Source organism: Homalodisca vitripennis, chromosome X, assembly GCF_021130785.1.
Source record: "Homalodisca vitripennis isolate AUS2020 chromosome X, UT_GWSS_2.1, whole genome shotgun sequence".
NCBI classification, from domain to species: Eukaryota; Metazoa; Arthropoda; class Insecta; order Hemiptera; family Cicadellidae; genus Homalodisca; species Homalodisca vitripennis.
The window spans coordinates 86,918,156-86,933,243 of NC_060215.1; the positions used below are offsets into that span (position 1 = coordinate 86,918,156).

General features: G+C 32.5%; 1 protein-coding gene across 3 annotated transcripts in view; it reads left to right on the forward strand.

Annotated features, from left to right (window-relative positions):
• LOC124369311 (KICSTOR complex protein SZT2-like) overlaps positions 1-15,088 on the forward strand; it is a 295,343-nt gene that overhangs the window by 271,913 nt on the left and 8,342 nt on the right. The window contains exons 55-58 of one of the 3 annotated variants that reach the window (XM_046827256.1): positions 2,220-2,306; positions 2,479-2,688; positions 5,657-5,819; positions 10,406-10,678. In XM_046827256.1, the coding sequence (XP_046683212.1) occupies positions 2,220-2,306; positions 2,479-2,688; positions 5,657-5,819; positions 10,406-10,678 (733 nt within the window). The remainder of the gene's footprint in view (positions 1-2,219; positions 2,307-2,478; positions 2,689-5,656; positions 5,820-10,405; positions 10,679-15,088) is intronic. The other 2 variants (XM_046827257.1, XM_046827258.1) reach the window with 2 other exon arrangements.

The following is a 15,088-nucleotide window of genomic DNA, read 5'->3' on the forward strand; positions in this document are numbered from 1 at the left end:
AAAATGTGATTTTTTGAAGTGCTTCGAAGATTGGAAAAATCGCTGGCACAAGTGTATAATATCCCAGGGGGATTACTTTGAAGGAGACAAAATAGATATTCACAAATAAATAAATAATTTTTGAAAATACACAAAATTCGAGATACTTTTTGAACACACCTCGTAAATAGTAGCATAAGAACTCAAGTTTATGGAGATTTGTATTTGGAAAACTACTACACAAGTTCAAAAACTGATATAGACAGAAAAATAATACAAGAGAGTTTTCCAAACCTGTGGGACCCAGCAGCAGATAAATGGTAACTAATTAAAAGCATATTGGGAAAAAAAAAACAATATCACTCTTGACAGTAGCAACACTATCGAGGCCCCTTTTGATATTGCAAATCAGTTTAATAATACTGTTAGTACATTCAGTAACCCTGCTAGTACTATGAACGCTTTAACAACCTAACGAAATGAGCACAATCAATGTTTCCTACTCAAGTTCATTGTCTACAAGTTGAAGAGGTAATAAATGAGCTCCAAAATAAAAAGTCATCAGGATTTTATAATTTTATGCTGGTAAGTTTAATTCAATTCAATCTTTTTATTGCTGTACACATTTATTACAAATTTATTGTAAATTATGATACAAAAGCACAATATTTGTATGTAAGTGAAAAATAATAAGAAATTAAACTTACATTAAATAATAAAACATTACAAATGGTTCATCCAATACACTTTAGCCTAGCCTAGATACTCCCCAACTGAGTAAAAACTACTCTCTATGAGCATGTTTCAGAAATCAATTATTGTGCTAATTTTCAAATAAGGCAATCCAGAATCCTTAGAACTTATATTAACCGGTAACGTTATTATAAATATTTGAAAAACTATAATGATCAAGGTTAAATAACTTTTTTGAATTAACACTCACAATTTGGATTCAGTAAGGAAAAAAGTCTGTTGTGACACCTCATGCAATAAATTTTATAAGGTTAACCTGTAGCAAAATAGTGTCTATTCTCTTTGTAGATTTTAGAAAAGCGTTTGATATGGTTACGCACCACATTTTAATTAACAAGTTCAGGAGTTTAAAGTCAGAGAGTTATCACACTGACTGCGGCAGACGCCTTACAGCACAGTGGTCTCACATGTCACTAGTCAAGATCACTCAATATAGACGCAATAAAGATGTAGATTGGTTTAAATTACTGTACAGAGACAATAGGGTCGTTGCTATACTGCAGTCACTGCTAAATCGACATTGCGTGTGGTGCTTAGAGACCAGCTTACTTTTGAATATAAAAAAGTGTTTTGTGGTAACTTATTCCAGTAAAAAACATAAAACTTTACCAGAGTATTCCGTAAATGGTTCTAAGCTACAATTAGTGACTCTGGTAAAGGATGTTGATGTGATATTTGACTCTTATTTTTCTTTTGACAATCATGTTAATTTTATTATTAATGGAAGTTAGGCTTTATAATTAGGAAAACAACAATTGATTCTATATTGGGTTTTTATTAGACTTAGGCTAGATTACTGTGCCAACATTTGGGACCCTTGCTCGTTTCATAACATAACTTCGCTTGAGCCAATTCTAAACATATTTTTAAGGCTTTATGACTTACACAAATGTTTTAGATCATTATATTTTGCACAAGTTTGCAGTTTTATATTCAATATTTAGCAAACCACACATAACATTGGGCTCTTGCCGCCCTCTACTTGTATTGTAGCTGAGGCCTAAAATTCATATTTTTTAGATATACCCATCCATTCTTGTACAAACCATTTGTGAAATAAGGGATAATTTGAAATAAATTCACCATTCCACAGCGTTTCAGTTATGTCCATATCTCAAATTTGTCCTACCCCCCACCACCATAACTTTTACAGGTATTTTTTATAAACAAATTTTAATTGTAACATGTTTTTACCATGAGAACTGTGAAATTCCATGAATTTGAATATTAACATTGAGTGGGAACTTTGAATAAGTCAAATTTTAAAATTGATAAACTGTTTGACATTGTATTGTATTAAAAAATATCTAAACACTTTACTTGATTTTTTTAAATTAGCAATGTATCTAGTAATTGATTTCTTATCAGACTCAAACACAAATTTAATACATCCCCTCATATCCATTCCAAAGATCCACTTTCTTTATAAGATTTAAGTTTATTTTTCAATCTATGATATTTTAAAATTGTCTTTGCATCCAATTCAGGCATGTTCCGCAAATTGGGAGTTCTGGAGAAAAGCTCAGTGAACAGACTGAGCAGGAGATCAATTCAGTGATGAGTTATTTTGGAGAGTAAGTCTAAGCAATAAAAAGATCAAAAAAAATTTCATAACTTCTTTGACACATGTCAAGATTACCATTATTTAAATATACATCCATGATAATTTTATAATTTTAAATCTTATATTAAGTTTTACTTATGATTATATGAAATTAAGCTCATAATTTTAATTTATTCTTGAAGGGAACCTTATGCAAAACTTGAGAATGAGAGGAAATTGGGAAAATTCCGCACTGTATCTACCGCAAATCCTCTCATAGTTATGGGTGTGATGTCCCGGGAAACCACACCACCATCTTCTGAAGACCTGCCAGAAGAGCTCTTGGAGAGCCACCATAGCTCACCCACTGTTCAACTAGAGAGACGACCCTCAACTCAGTTCTTCGAGATCAAGTTAGTTTTTCTTTTGTGAAGCAAAACCATTTGACAATGTAAATTGAAGATCCATACTTACATATATATATATATATATATATATATATATATATATATATATTTGTTTGTGTGTGTGTGTGTGTGTGTGTGTGTGTGTGTGTGTGTGTGTGTGTGTAAAGTTTGGTATCTGTGGCTTATGTAGTTCTAGAGAAAATCAATTTTTTATACAAAATACAAAATTGTGGCTAGCAACTAAACGAAAAAATTCTCTGACCTGAGTTTAGAGGTAATGTTTTGTCTGAAATGAACAATACTATCATCCACACAAGTTTCTGACACCCGTTTCTGAACACTCTGTGTGTGTGTGTGTATATATATATATATTGGGTGTTCACAAAAGAGCGTCACAAACATCTGTAGGTGATAGAACTCATTATTTAAAACAAAAAACGTTATATAAACATAGTTGGAAAATGGCTTGTATAGCCGCCAGCCGCCATTTGGTATGTATAATCAAAAAATTATTATCTTTGGAACTAGTAAAGCTAAAGAAACCAAATTTGGCACATAGGTTTAAATAAATAAGAGAAAACCTTTAAAAAAATAATTGAGTTATTTTCATTTTTATTAACAAAATGGCGTCTGCTGAAAGTTTTAAAAGTCAAATAACAAAAGAACCAGTATAGTTATAAAACATATACTAGAAACAAACTATTTGAACAATTTCATTACAATTCCAACTGTACGCTTTTGAACGAAATCCGTCAATGAAAAAGTGAGCATGGCCACTTTAAAGGTACACTTGCGTAAGCTGGGAACAGCAAATATTTTGTCTTTTGATAGGCATCATCTGGTTTGTAAACCTTAAAAAATTGTACAAGATACTGACTATTTTCAAATTTTTATAACAATTCTAGCGGTGTTTTTTTTTAATGAAGTCAATTAACGCATAAGCGAGCCTGACCACTTTAAAGATAAGCTTGCACTAGGCAGGAGCAACAAACAACTGATACCTCTCAACTGTGACATGTTTGGCAGATTTTGTTGAAACACATCCCATTGGAATTTTAATAAAATTCTTCAAATAGTTGGTTTCTAGTACATGTCTTATAACTATTCTGGTTCTTTTGTTATTTTACATTTAAAATTTTCAACAAATGCCATTTTGTTAATATTATTGAAAGTAACACAACTATTTTTAAAAGTTTCCTCTTATCTATTCAAACCTATGTGCCAAATTTGGTTTCTTTAGCCTAACTAGTTTTAGAGATAATAAATTGTTTTATAAAAAGGCTGCTAGCAGCTAAACGAGACATTTCTCAACCTATTTTTATATGACAATTTTTGTTTAAAATGATGAGTATTATTACCTACAGAGATTTGTGACACCCTTTTGTGAACACCCTGTATATATAGTAAATTGATGAGGTTTATTGAAAAATTTCAATACGTATTTGGCATTGTTTAGTTCATTGGGGACAAGTGATACCATATTAGTTGGAGTTAAAGCCTTGTATGATGGTTAAATTCATTTTAGAAGCAAAGATAACACAAAAACTAGCTATGAGTTGCTGGGCATTAGTAAAATTAATGTAGTATTTAAAAACATGATGTTTTCGACTATTTATATTAAACAATAATATTTTGTATTATTCATAAATTACTTCATGCAGATCCCTTGAATGTATTGTATGTAGTATAATTTGCTATTACTATCATAAAGTTTGAAAATACGAGGGCTATCCAGAAAGTAGATTACGTTTTGATATAAATAAAAAACAAAGTACAAGAAAAAATTGTATTATTTACACATTTGAAAGTGACACTATATAATACTATTTTTCAATATAGTCACCATATAAGTTTAGGCACCTGTCATAGCAGTGAAATTCCTAATTATAAAATTCTGCCGCCTGAGACATAAAACAAGTATTCACACCCTCTTGCAGTTCCACATCGTCATCAAAGTGCTGCGTTGCAAGCCAGGTCTTCATTTCTGGAAACAGGTGGTAGTTGCTGGGTGCAGGTCCGGACTTTAAGGCGGATGTTTTTAGAACTTAACTTTCCTCTGCGCTTGTTTTGTATTGCTCTTCTTAACTTTACAAGGTTTCACAATACCTCACAGAATTTATGGCTGTGCCTCGTTCTAAGAAATCAACAAGAAGAACTCCTTTCATGTCCCAAAAAACAGTTGCTATAATCTTCTGTGCCGACAATGTTTGCATGTATTTCCTTGGTTTTTTGGGGTAGTGTGTGTCCCCACTCAATAGACTAATTTGGTTTCGCAATTCATGTATTGATTAAGTCTTGTCTCCTGTAATGATTTGATCGAGCTGCGAGTCACATCTTTTTCGTAAGTGTCCAAAAATGTCAATGAAGCAGCCATACATTGATTTGTATGGGTTTCTGTTAACATTTTTGGTACCGATATTTTACAAAATTTATGGTAACCTAACTTCTGTGTAACAATCTCCTTGAAATTTGTGAAAAACTAAGTGAGAGTTCTGTTGTTGTGAATTGGCAGTCTTCTTTAATCTTCTCATTGACTTTTCACAATGGTAGGCCGTCCACTTCATTCGTCATCATGCACATAGTTCGGCCATTTTTAAACCTAATGCATCACTGACACACTCCATCTCCAGTAATCACATTGTTCTCATAAACCTCACAGAGTTGGCAATCAATCTCAATTGGTTTATTGTGCTTAGCCAACAAAAACCGTATTACCAAACACATTTCAAAATTCATAGGAGTTAGAGAAAATGTTCGGGGACTAACCTTTAAGTACTCAATTATGTTACTATAACATTTTATTAAAATGTATTATTTTTTTAAATAAACTAAAAGGTTACTTGAACGATACAATTATTTGTGATGTATTGATGTAGTTTTTCCATTGATCTCCCAACTTCCACATCCATGTTAACGTGGATGAACATTTTTTAATATTTATAACAACTTAATGATTAAATCACTTATGTTTTAGGCAAGAAACAGTCAACTATTTAGGGTACTACTCTTCCCATGAGCAGTTTATGCAGCAGTTGATCCTGGAACAAGCTCAGACTGCTAAGAAAAATATAGAAGAAATGATTGCTCAAGTGTCCCTGCACTGTCGAACTCATTTTCTCTGGAATAAATTGATGACAGTTAGTATTTATAGCTATCTTTAAATATAAGTTGAACTAAACACACTTATTGAAGTAACTATGTTTAAATATAAGTTTAACTAAACAAACTGTGTGTGAAGTACAGTAAAAGGATGATTATCTAAGGTGCTGGGTTAACCGAGGCTGTTTAAAAAAACTAATAATCCTGTAGAAAGTGTGTACAAAATTACACTGAAGATACCAGTTCTGTTTTTGCTGTGTTAGGGTGCATAACACTGATGGTATGGTTCTACTGGTAGATGTTCGAGCAATAACAGTACAGTGTTAAAACTTGCCTATTGGTTGCAGCTTGGCAGTAACTCACAACATAATTTATTGTATAAATAAACCATTTTTATTTATCTATATTGACTTTTTCTGTATATTATGATATTTTATTGCAATATTTGTGTTATCCGAGTTTTTCCATATCCGAGATAGTACGTGTTGCATTTAGCTAAGTTAATCGGACTTCTGCTGTTGTATTCTACTCAGTGCATTCAAATCCTGTATTATAATTCTAATATTCTATTCTTAATATTAGCACTGTCTACAAAGTGACAGACATTTTGAAATAAAACATTAAACAAAATACACATTTTAGAGGTACATTGTAAAGTTTTTCTACCACAATACATGCATCAAACTTGTGAAATTCAAGGACAATGTTGAGAAAATTCTGTATCTTGTGAAAACATGATTTTTACTTATTTTATTGATTTTCATCACTAGTTAATAGGCTAGGCATACCACTGCAGTCCTCATTGTAAATATTTGTATGGCCATTTTTTTTCAAATCACTGAACCATTACCCTACTTGAATTTCACTCATTATTCTTTATCCATATACGTTTTTAGAGTTTTCAGTGGCACCATAGCTCCCTCCAAGATTTTGGAAAAAGATGAAAATTATGAAAATATACTAATCCTTTTTGTTTTGTAACTTAAAAAATATACCTTACTTAACTAAATGTAAAACTTAAATAAACTTTGAATAACAGTAAATTTAATTGTAAACAATTATTTTTTGCTGTATAAAAATGCAAAATTACCTGTTACAGTGAAGATAATTTTAAACTGAAACCAAGGTGGACCCCCCAAAAATCCATTCTGGATCCCCCCTTACGTGTTTTGCCAACAAAAACCTAATCACAGAACTCCCCTCTCAAGTGGGATTTCGGATGGCAGCGCACATTGTGATATGTAATAGAGGGCAATGTTTGAGAGACACAATCAGCAGGCTACCACAGCTGCATGCGTAATGAGTGTAGAAATGTTTTGAAACCAAAATAATAGCTGTAGCCCTGCCTACCACACACCCAAACTATTACTTTCTGGACAGGCCTCATGCTTTGTATTAATATGACTTAGTAACATTTTTTATGTGGTTAAGAATGTGATGCCTAAACCACCACATACATAAAACATTGTACTAAAATAATTCCACATCTTATAATAGTAAATAGGCCACCTGGTGGCAGCACTTTCTTAGGTGTTCGACTCTGAACTGTCCTGCCCTGTTCAAAATACTTTATAGCAGTATTACCCTCCTCAAGTGTAGTGATGCAGACTCTTATCTTTTTTATGTTTGACAAGAGCTTGACAGCTTGATGAAAACACAAGTCTACTGATTCAATTCTAATAATAAAATAAAGGGTAAACCTCTCCAGTCATAAACTAAAACTAAATTTCTGGTACTCGCCTATAGCCAGATAAAAAAAATGAGTTATCACTTCTCAGACTTGCTAAGTATCGAGGTTTGTACTCACCACTTAATCAAAGGATGAACAGAATTCACTTTATAAACTGCCCTTGCAACTGATAAGACTGACACAGTCGTCCAGCCCAAACCACAAGGAGATTGAGCGTTTTTTACTCTTGGTAGGAAACAGCAAAATGAAAACAGTTAGAAATCAATAATTTTAAGATAAACAAAAGGGAGAAGTTATAAGCGTGAAATTATATTAGCAGACTCAATTTTCATCCTTTTTGTTGTGGTTGAGCTGTGTTGAGGAATACATGGTGTGCCACCTGTTGTTGTGGCTATTTGTTGTAGATTTCTATTGGATCAATGAATGATGTGGAGGTGTATTGATGCCCATGGTTATGCTATTTTCTGAGGATCAGATTTTATAGATGAATATGTTGTTGTGTGGAAGTCCCATATTGTTTGTGTGAATTGTTGGATATCTAATATTGAGATAACAATGTTTTTTAATAACCCCACTTTGGGGTGACAATTATGATGTGGTTCCAGTAATGTAGTGGGATAATATTTAAAGTCCCTTGTAGGTTATGGTTTAATATCACCACGTTGATGTTAACTTTTGTGGTCCAAATTAAAGTTCAATCAACGGTAAAAGTCCCAACTTGATTTGTTATATTATTATTCATAACAGAAATATGTTCAAGTAGTTACTGTGGATTTATTATTGTGTAATAAAACTATTTATATTTGCTCACCTGTGCTACATATATAGTGCATAATGATGTACCAAGTTGATATCATATTTATAGTAATTCTCGAAGTTCAATGATTAAATTCATTTCTTCAACAGCCCATCTTTGAGGCTATGTATGATGAAAGAACACTCTTTAAATTTTACTTTAGTTCAATGCCATGCGGAGTTGTTTATTGTGTGAGCATTGTCATTGTTTGTCTATTGGCAGTAGATGGAGAAATTGGAGGTAGTCAATCAAAGTATAGAAATATCCTGATTTTATAAACAATATTTGACTTGAAATTATTCTAATTTGTAAGTTTATGTTTAAGCATAAATACTTGATTTTTAAAGTAAATAGACCAACTTTTCATCAGTGAAATATAAAACAGGCATTATAAGCAGGAAAATGTTACATGGGGGGATGTTATAACAGGGTTTCACTGTATCAATAGTTCGTGATCATTTAGTCATACATTTTAATGACAATTTTATATAATAGCTTTTATGGTGTATTCTGATTTGTATGTTGTATTGTAATATCTATCAAAAATTGTTTAGTAAAATTCATATTAGATTGAACATCTGTCTGATAATAAAGTCTAAATTTCTGTTAGGTCAAGTTAGTCAATCCATTTGAAACAAAAAGTAAATTTAAGAGCTGTTTTAGTTTTAATAATATAAAAATAGTGCAAAACTAAAGAAGTATAACACATTTTAGCAGACGATTCTCAGTTCTGCAATATTAATGCATTACAAAAATCAACCCTTGTCCAGTTTTTTGTAATGGATTCTGATGCTTTTTTTATATACTAGAACACAGATTTTGTTTTGATTCTGCCAATTTGATTTTCCGATAAAAACGTCAGAAACATTTAGCTGGTTGTGGCTATTCTGGATACCTTATTGGCATTGTAGTCAATGTGCAACTTTATCACATCTGTATCGTACAGTATTTATACAGTAATTTTTGGTACCAATTATTAGCCAATATTTCAACCAAATTCAGATTCCAGTTCAAATTCAGTCATGAAACAGTTCATTAAAAGAAAATACTGTCAAAAAAAGTAACATGTGTTGATCTGCAACAAATGACATTGCGCATTTTTATTCAAACAACCAATTACAGCTCAATAATCCAACTCGATATGACAAACTTTATCACGCTTACTTCTGCTTTTTGTACGTGATCGTTTAAACTCTTTTAAGTTACGTCTTTTATGGAACAACAAGCTACAGAATACTTGCATTTATATTTACATCAGTTAAACATTAGTTTATAGACATTTATTTACTTTTTTACCTTTTAAAGTTAAATTTTTGTTGTACATCTGTATTTTTTCGCACATGTAAACCATTTAGTAGCGTTGAAATTTAAATGGGTTGTTATGAATCATATCAGGGATTTTTTTTAACATATGTAATATCCCATGTTAAAATTACAAATTTTTTGATATAATGGTATGTATAGATTTTAACAAGAGAACATAAAACCTCTATTATTTTAGGAAGCCTCTACATAACAAACATATTGCCTAATTAAAGAATTTTAAATGCTTCAAATTTGTTGTAACATAATTGTTCTAAAACTGTGTGGATAGTAGTAGGACTTATTTAAGAACCAGGTTTCAACATTAAAACAAAACCACCTACTTCCCAATTTCCTTTCTTAGTCAGTGGTTTTGTCTCGAACTGATTAGCCAACAGTTGACATTTAGCCAGTATTGACATTGTGTTACAATTGAAAATTTAAGTTTTTTATCACTGTCAAGTATGTATTAACTGTTGAAGGGTTTATGGTGGACAAACCCTTCTGGAAATCTCAAAGTAAATAAAAAACAAGGTGTTGAAGACAATCAAAGGCAGAAGAAATTAGACACTGCTAAGAAATTCAACATTACTTTCACTTTAGCAACAATTATTAAATAGTACAATAATTATTAATTAAGTTAGAAGTTAATGACCAACTGACCAAACTGAGAAAAAAACGCTAAGTAAGGTAAAATTAATTGTAAAATGCTCTGCGATATTTGTAACATAGATGTTTTTGTTCAGCTTTAAGAACAATATATATACACACACACACATTTGTACATATGTGTGTATAAGTGCATTTTCTGTAGTTGTTTATGTCATGCTAATTAGCAGGGAATGTCACCTACGTATGCTGAGTTCTGTGAGCTGTTATCCCTGGGGCACACAGAAGCGATAGCAGACATGGACCCTCGTGTGAGCTCCATCCTGGCTCAGCCTGTTTCCTGGTATCAAGGGCTGATTAAGCTACTAATGACCAAATATGCAGATCATTACCGCACGTTCCTGTCATTGGATTGCTCTCTACAGTACTTCCTGGTTCTCCATCCTCGAATACCAGACGGGTTTATCATGGTCACAGTTAACTTCAATGCAGCTCGAGGGGTAATTATATCCATACTGTCAGTTCTAGCTCAACCCTCTTAGTTATCTAGCTCACAACTGATTTGTAATTAGCCAGGGATCTGGATTATTTTGCAAGTATGGTATGTGACTATTTTAGTTGTATTACCATTCAACTAATTTAACCCTTTTAGTGCCAGCGTCCGAATTTTCGGACGTTGGCAGTTTAGGCGAAGATTGCCGGCGTCCGTATTTTCGGACGTTTTGTGAAAAAAAAAAAAAAATTACTTTAATTAGTCAAAATAAACATACTTGTAATGTTTTAGAATCGCAATACAACGATCTTTCCGATAATTACATTACCCAGTTTATAAGTCATACTAGGTAGCCATATTTTGATTTTAAAGTTGGCTATTCTGTGCATTTCGTTTCTCAGCTGTCAACATTAGACAGCATTGTCGTTGTTGTTTACAGTTGTACTTTAGTTGTTCGTGAGTGTTTTGAGTGAAGTGAGATGTGCTAATAACTTCTTTCTATCAAAATGAAACGTTCTCATTCACCTGTTAGTGATAATACTATCACTAGATTAGTAGAAAGTGAATATCTTTCAGACGGTTTCGTGAGTGACATTTCAGAAAATGAAAAAGTGTCGAGTTCAAGTTCGGTTGTTGACGATACAGATAATGACCCGACCTACGATCCCGTTGGACCGACAACTTCCTCAGGTAATCAAGGTTTAGGACTGAATCGACTAAACTTGGTAATTGATACAAATTCAGATGAATCTAACAGTGATTCATCTGATAGTGAACCATCACGTCGTCATAGGGCTAGGCCTAACCAACAAGGCCATAGAGTGATACCTCAAAGATCTAGGCTTAACGATAGGGATAGCAGTAGTAGCTCTGCAGAAGACTCTGAGAATTAACCTGACTGGGTGGAAGTGAATGAAACCAATGATATTGAACACAGGCCTAACCATTCCATACACTTTCAGGAACAGCCAGGGGTCAAGCACTGTCCTCCAATGAACTCTCCTCAAAGTGCTTATTTCAAAATTTTCTTTACCATTCCTTTGATTGAAATAATGGTTCGGTTTACAAACAAGTACGCCAGGAACTTTATTGATAAAAATCGCGATAGAATGAAAGAACACAGTAGGCTAAAATCTTGGAGACCTGTGACTGTAAACAAAATGTAAGCTTTCCTTCTGGTGTTGATAAATATGGCTATCAAAAGACAAAACACTATCGCTTCCTTTTGGTCTACTCTTAAAAGTCAATTGATTCCTTGGTTCCCTAGAATGATGACGAGGAACCGTTTTCTGGCAATACTGAAATTTTTTCACTTGGTGGATACTACAAATTTACCTAAGTCAGGCCAACCAAACTACAATCCTTGTGCTAGGTTCGAACCACTGATTGATCACATAAACCGGATTTCCAAATTACATTTTACACCAGATAAAAATTTATCTATTGACGAAAGCATGATTGCAACCAAAACACATTCACAGCTTCTCCAGTACATGCCTAAAAAGCATCACCGGTGGGGTGTGAAGTTATGGATGTTGGTTGATGCTACCACTCATTATTGTGTAAGTTTTTTTGTATACAAAGGAGCCAAAGGCAATGAGAAGACAACGGTAAAAGAAAAAGGTTTAGGCTTTACAGTAGTGGATAAACTAATGAGTATGTCTAATTTGTACAATAAGAGATACCACGTGTTTGTGGACAATTTTTTCACCTCCCTGACATTGGCAACACATCTATATTCTAAGGAATCCTTTATAATTGGCACTCTAAGGCACAACCGTAAAGGTATCCCTGCTCAAATGATACAAAAATTTAAAGTTGGTGAAACAAAATACATGAGGAAAAGTGAAATGATTATTCTTGGCTACAGACAAAAGCAGGCACAAAAAAAGCAGGTTTTGCTGTTGTCTACAAATGATGTCGCTGCTTCAGAGCGTAAAGTAAAACGCAGAGGAAATTTTACTGTCATATCTAACAAACCAAAAATGATACGTAATTACAATGCTAATATGGGTGGGGTTGATGGATCAGACCAAATGCTATACCAATACCTGGACGATAGGAGAAGTTTTACATTTTGGAAAAAAATTACCTTCAATCTCTTATCCAGAATGCTTTTGAATGCCTATATATTATACAAGCAAAACACTACAAAGCCTATATCACATCTAGAATTTCTGGTATCCATTGTTGACGAGCTAGGTGATAAGTGGCTTCAGTTGCAGGAAAGTACCAACAGTCCTAGACCTATGGCAAGCATCCGTGGTGGTGGTGGTGGTAATGCTGACGTCAGAAAATTTTTTGAAAAAATTGGAGAAAAAAAGGAAAAAAACTGTTGTGTATGTAGCGTAGCAAGCACTAAATCAGGAGGAAAACGATAAAAATCATCCTATATGTGTGTTATATGTAAGAGAGGAGTGCACACCAAGTGTTACCCTCTACACTTCTGCTGAATGTTCTCTTCAAATTTTCTATTTTGTACATTTTTATGTAAATAGTTACTTGTTATTTTAAGTGATCCCTAGAGAACAATATTTATTTATTTCAAGAGAGTTACTAGCCTATTGATCTGTGAAATATTTTGACTCTTGTGTTAAGACCTTCAAGAAAACAAGAAGACATTTAACAGATTAGGCAAAACGGAGTGTTTTTACAGGTTAGCACACTTTTGGATGTTCTTTTTGTTCTTTCACAATTTTTAATTTATCAGTTTGAAAGTTTGTAAATTTCAATAGAATAAAAGAAAGAATTCAGTGATGTAATCAATGTTTTTCCAATGTTCATTTTACTGTTGTGTATCACAAGTTAAACTCAAAAAAGTAAAAAATAAAAAATTTTAAATACTAATAATTAGATTTTTTTAAAGTAATGTACACAGTTTTTTGTCAAATAAAGTGCAGGATACAAAATACAACTATTTAAGTTAAAAACAAACAAAAAACCCATGAATTTATCTTAAAAAATAGTGTAGTTACAATTGTTTAAAGAATTACGGTACATTTTGGCTAAACGTGGCTGGCAATCTTGGTACAAACATGCATGTGTACGCCTGGCATTCCTGGTACAAATTTCGAAAATTTTGTTTGGCACTAAAAGGGTTAATATAATTTTTCTGCTACCATTCTGATCGCTGTGAACATTTTTACACGTCTTAAGTAATGAATATGGAACTGTAGTGCACAAGAATTCTCTCAAATTATGCCAAAGTTATCAGAAAAAATTCTTATATTGAATGGTATTTTTATAGTATTGTACATTTCATAGTATATGGGCAATAATAAATATGTACATAATACTCTTAATTTAACCACATAATGTATTTCTTTGAAGTTATTATTTTTCAATAGTTCTTGAAGTATGTATACTTTATTTCTACTGTTTTCTATATATAAAATATTATTAAATACCTACATAAATTATTACATAAATTTGAGTTATAATACAATTCTACAAGATTTGCAATTTAAATCGTATTCACGGTTTGGACTATGCTGAAAGTTTAATACTTTAGTTTAGTTTAATGTAATTTTAATAATATAGTAGATGGATACTATTAAAATTTAATTTTCAGAATGACTATAACTCATCTAAAACTTATAATTTATTCACTATTTCCAGCAATTTTGTACAAAGTTATCAATGTTATAAAATGACAACATTTTCTTGTGTAATTTTGCACTGTATGTTACAGTATTCATTATTCATTATATAAATTATTCCTAGGATCACTCATATACTCATGGTTATTTACAGAATCAACATTTGTGTGTTATACAATAACTCAAACTCCGTAACTGACTGAAGTTTTTCTTCAAACAACATGTCAAATTATAGTTACTTGAAGAAAACATCTATCTAAATTAATAATGTTGTTTTTCTGCTTCGCAACGTTATAATAATTTTTCTCAAACAATTAACCCTTTTAGGACGAGCGTGCACTAGTTTTGCCGAAGAAGACGATGCGGGCTTTCAATAGTTCACACTAGTTTTACCGAAGAAGACGAGCGGACTTTTATGTGCCCGCCGGTTTACGTTTGCATAATACTCCCGTAATATCGAAAATAAGATGATCAAAATTAGTTTTCCTTGTAGAGGCACATCCTATGACAGAAAATGGAGTATTTCGGAACTTATCTTGGCCAAACAATACAACATATGTCTATTTTTAGAACAGCTGCACGTGAGCACCTATTGTAGTGCCAGTCGGCGGATCGTGCCAATTCCGTCTGGTTTGTTTACATTCAGTCAGCGTTGGACATAGGACATTGGACATAGTCAACAAACAATAAAAAGGAAACGAGCCTCCTATATTTGTTCAATTTGCAAGGAAGGGTGTCACCCGATTTGCTTTCCAAAACATACATGTGCTAAATAATTAGACCATTGTTGTATATAGTGTATATATTTTTGTATATAG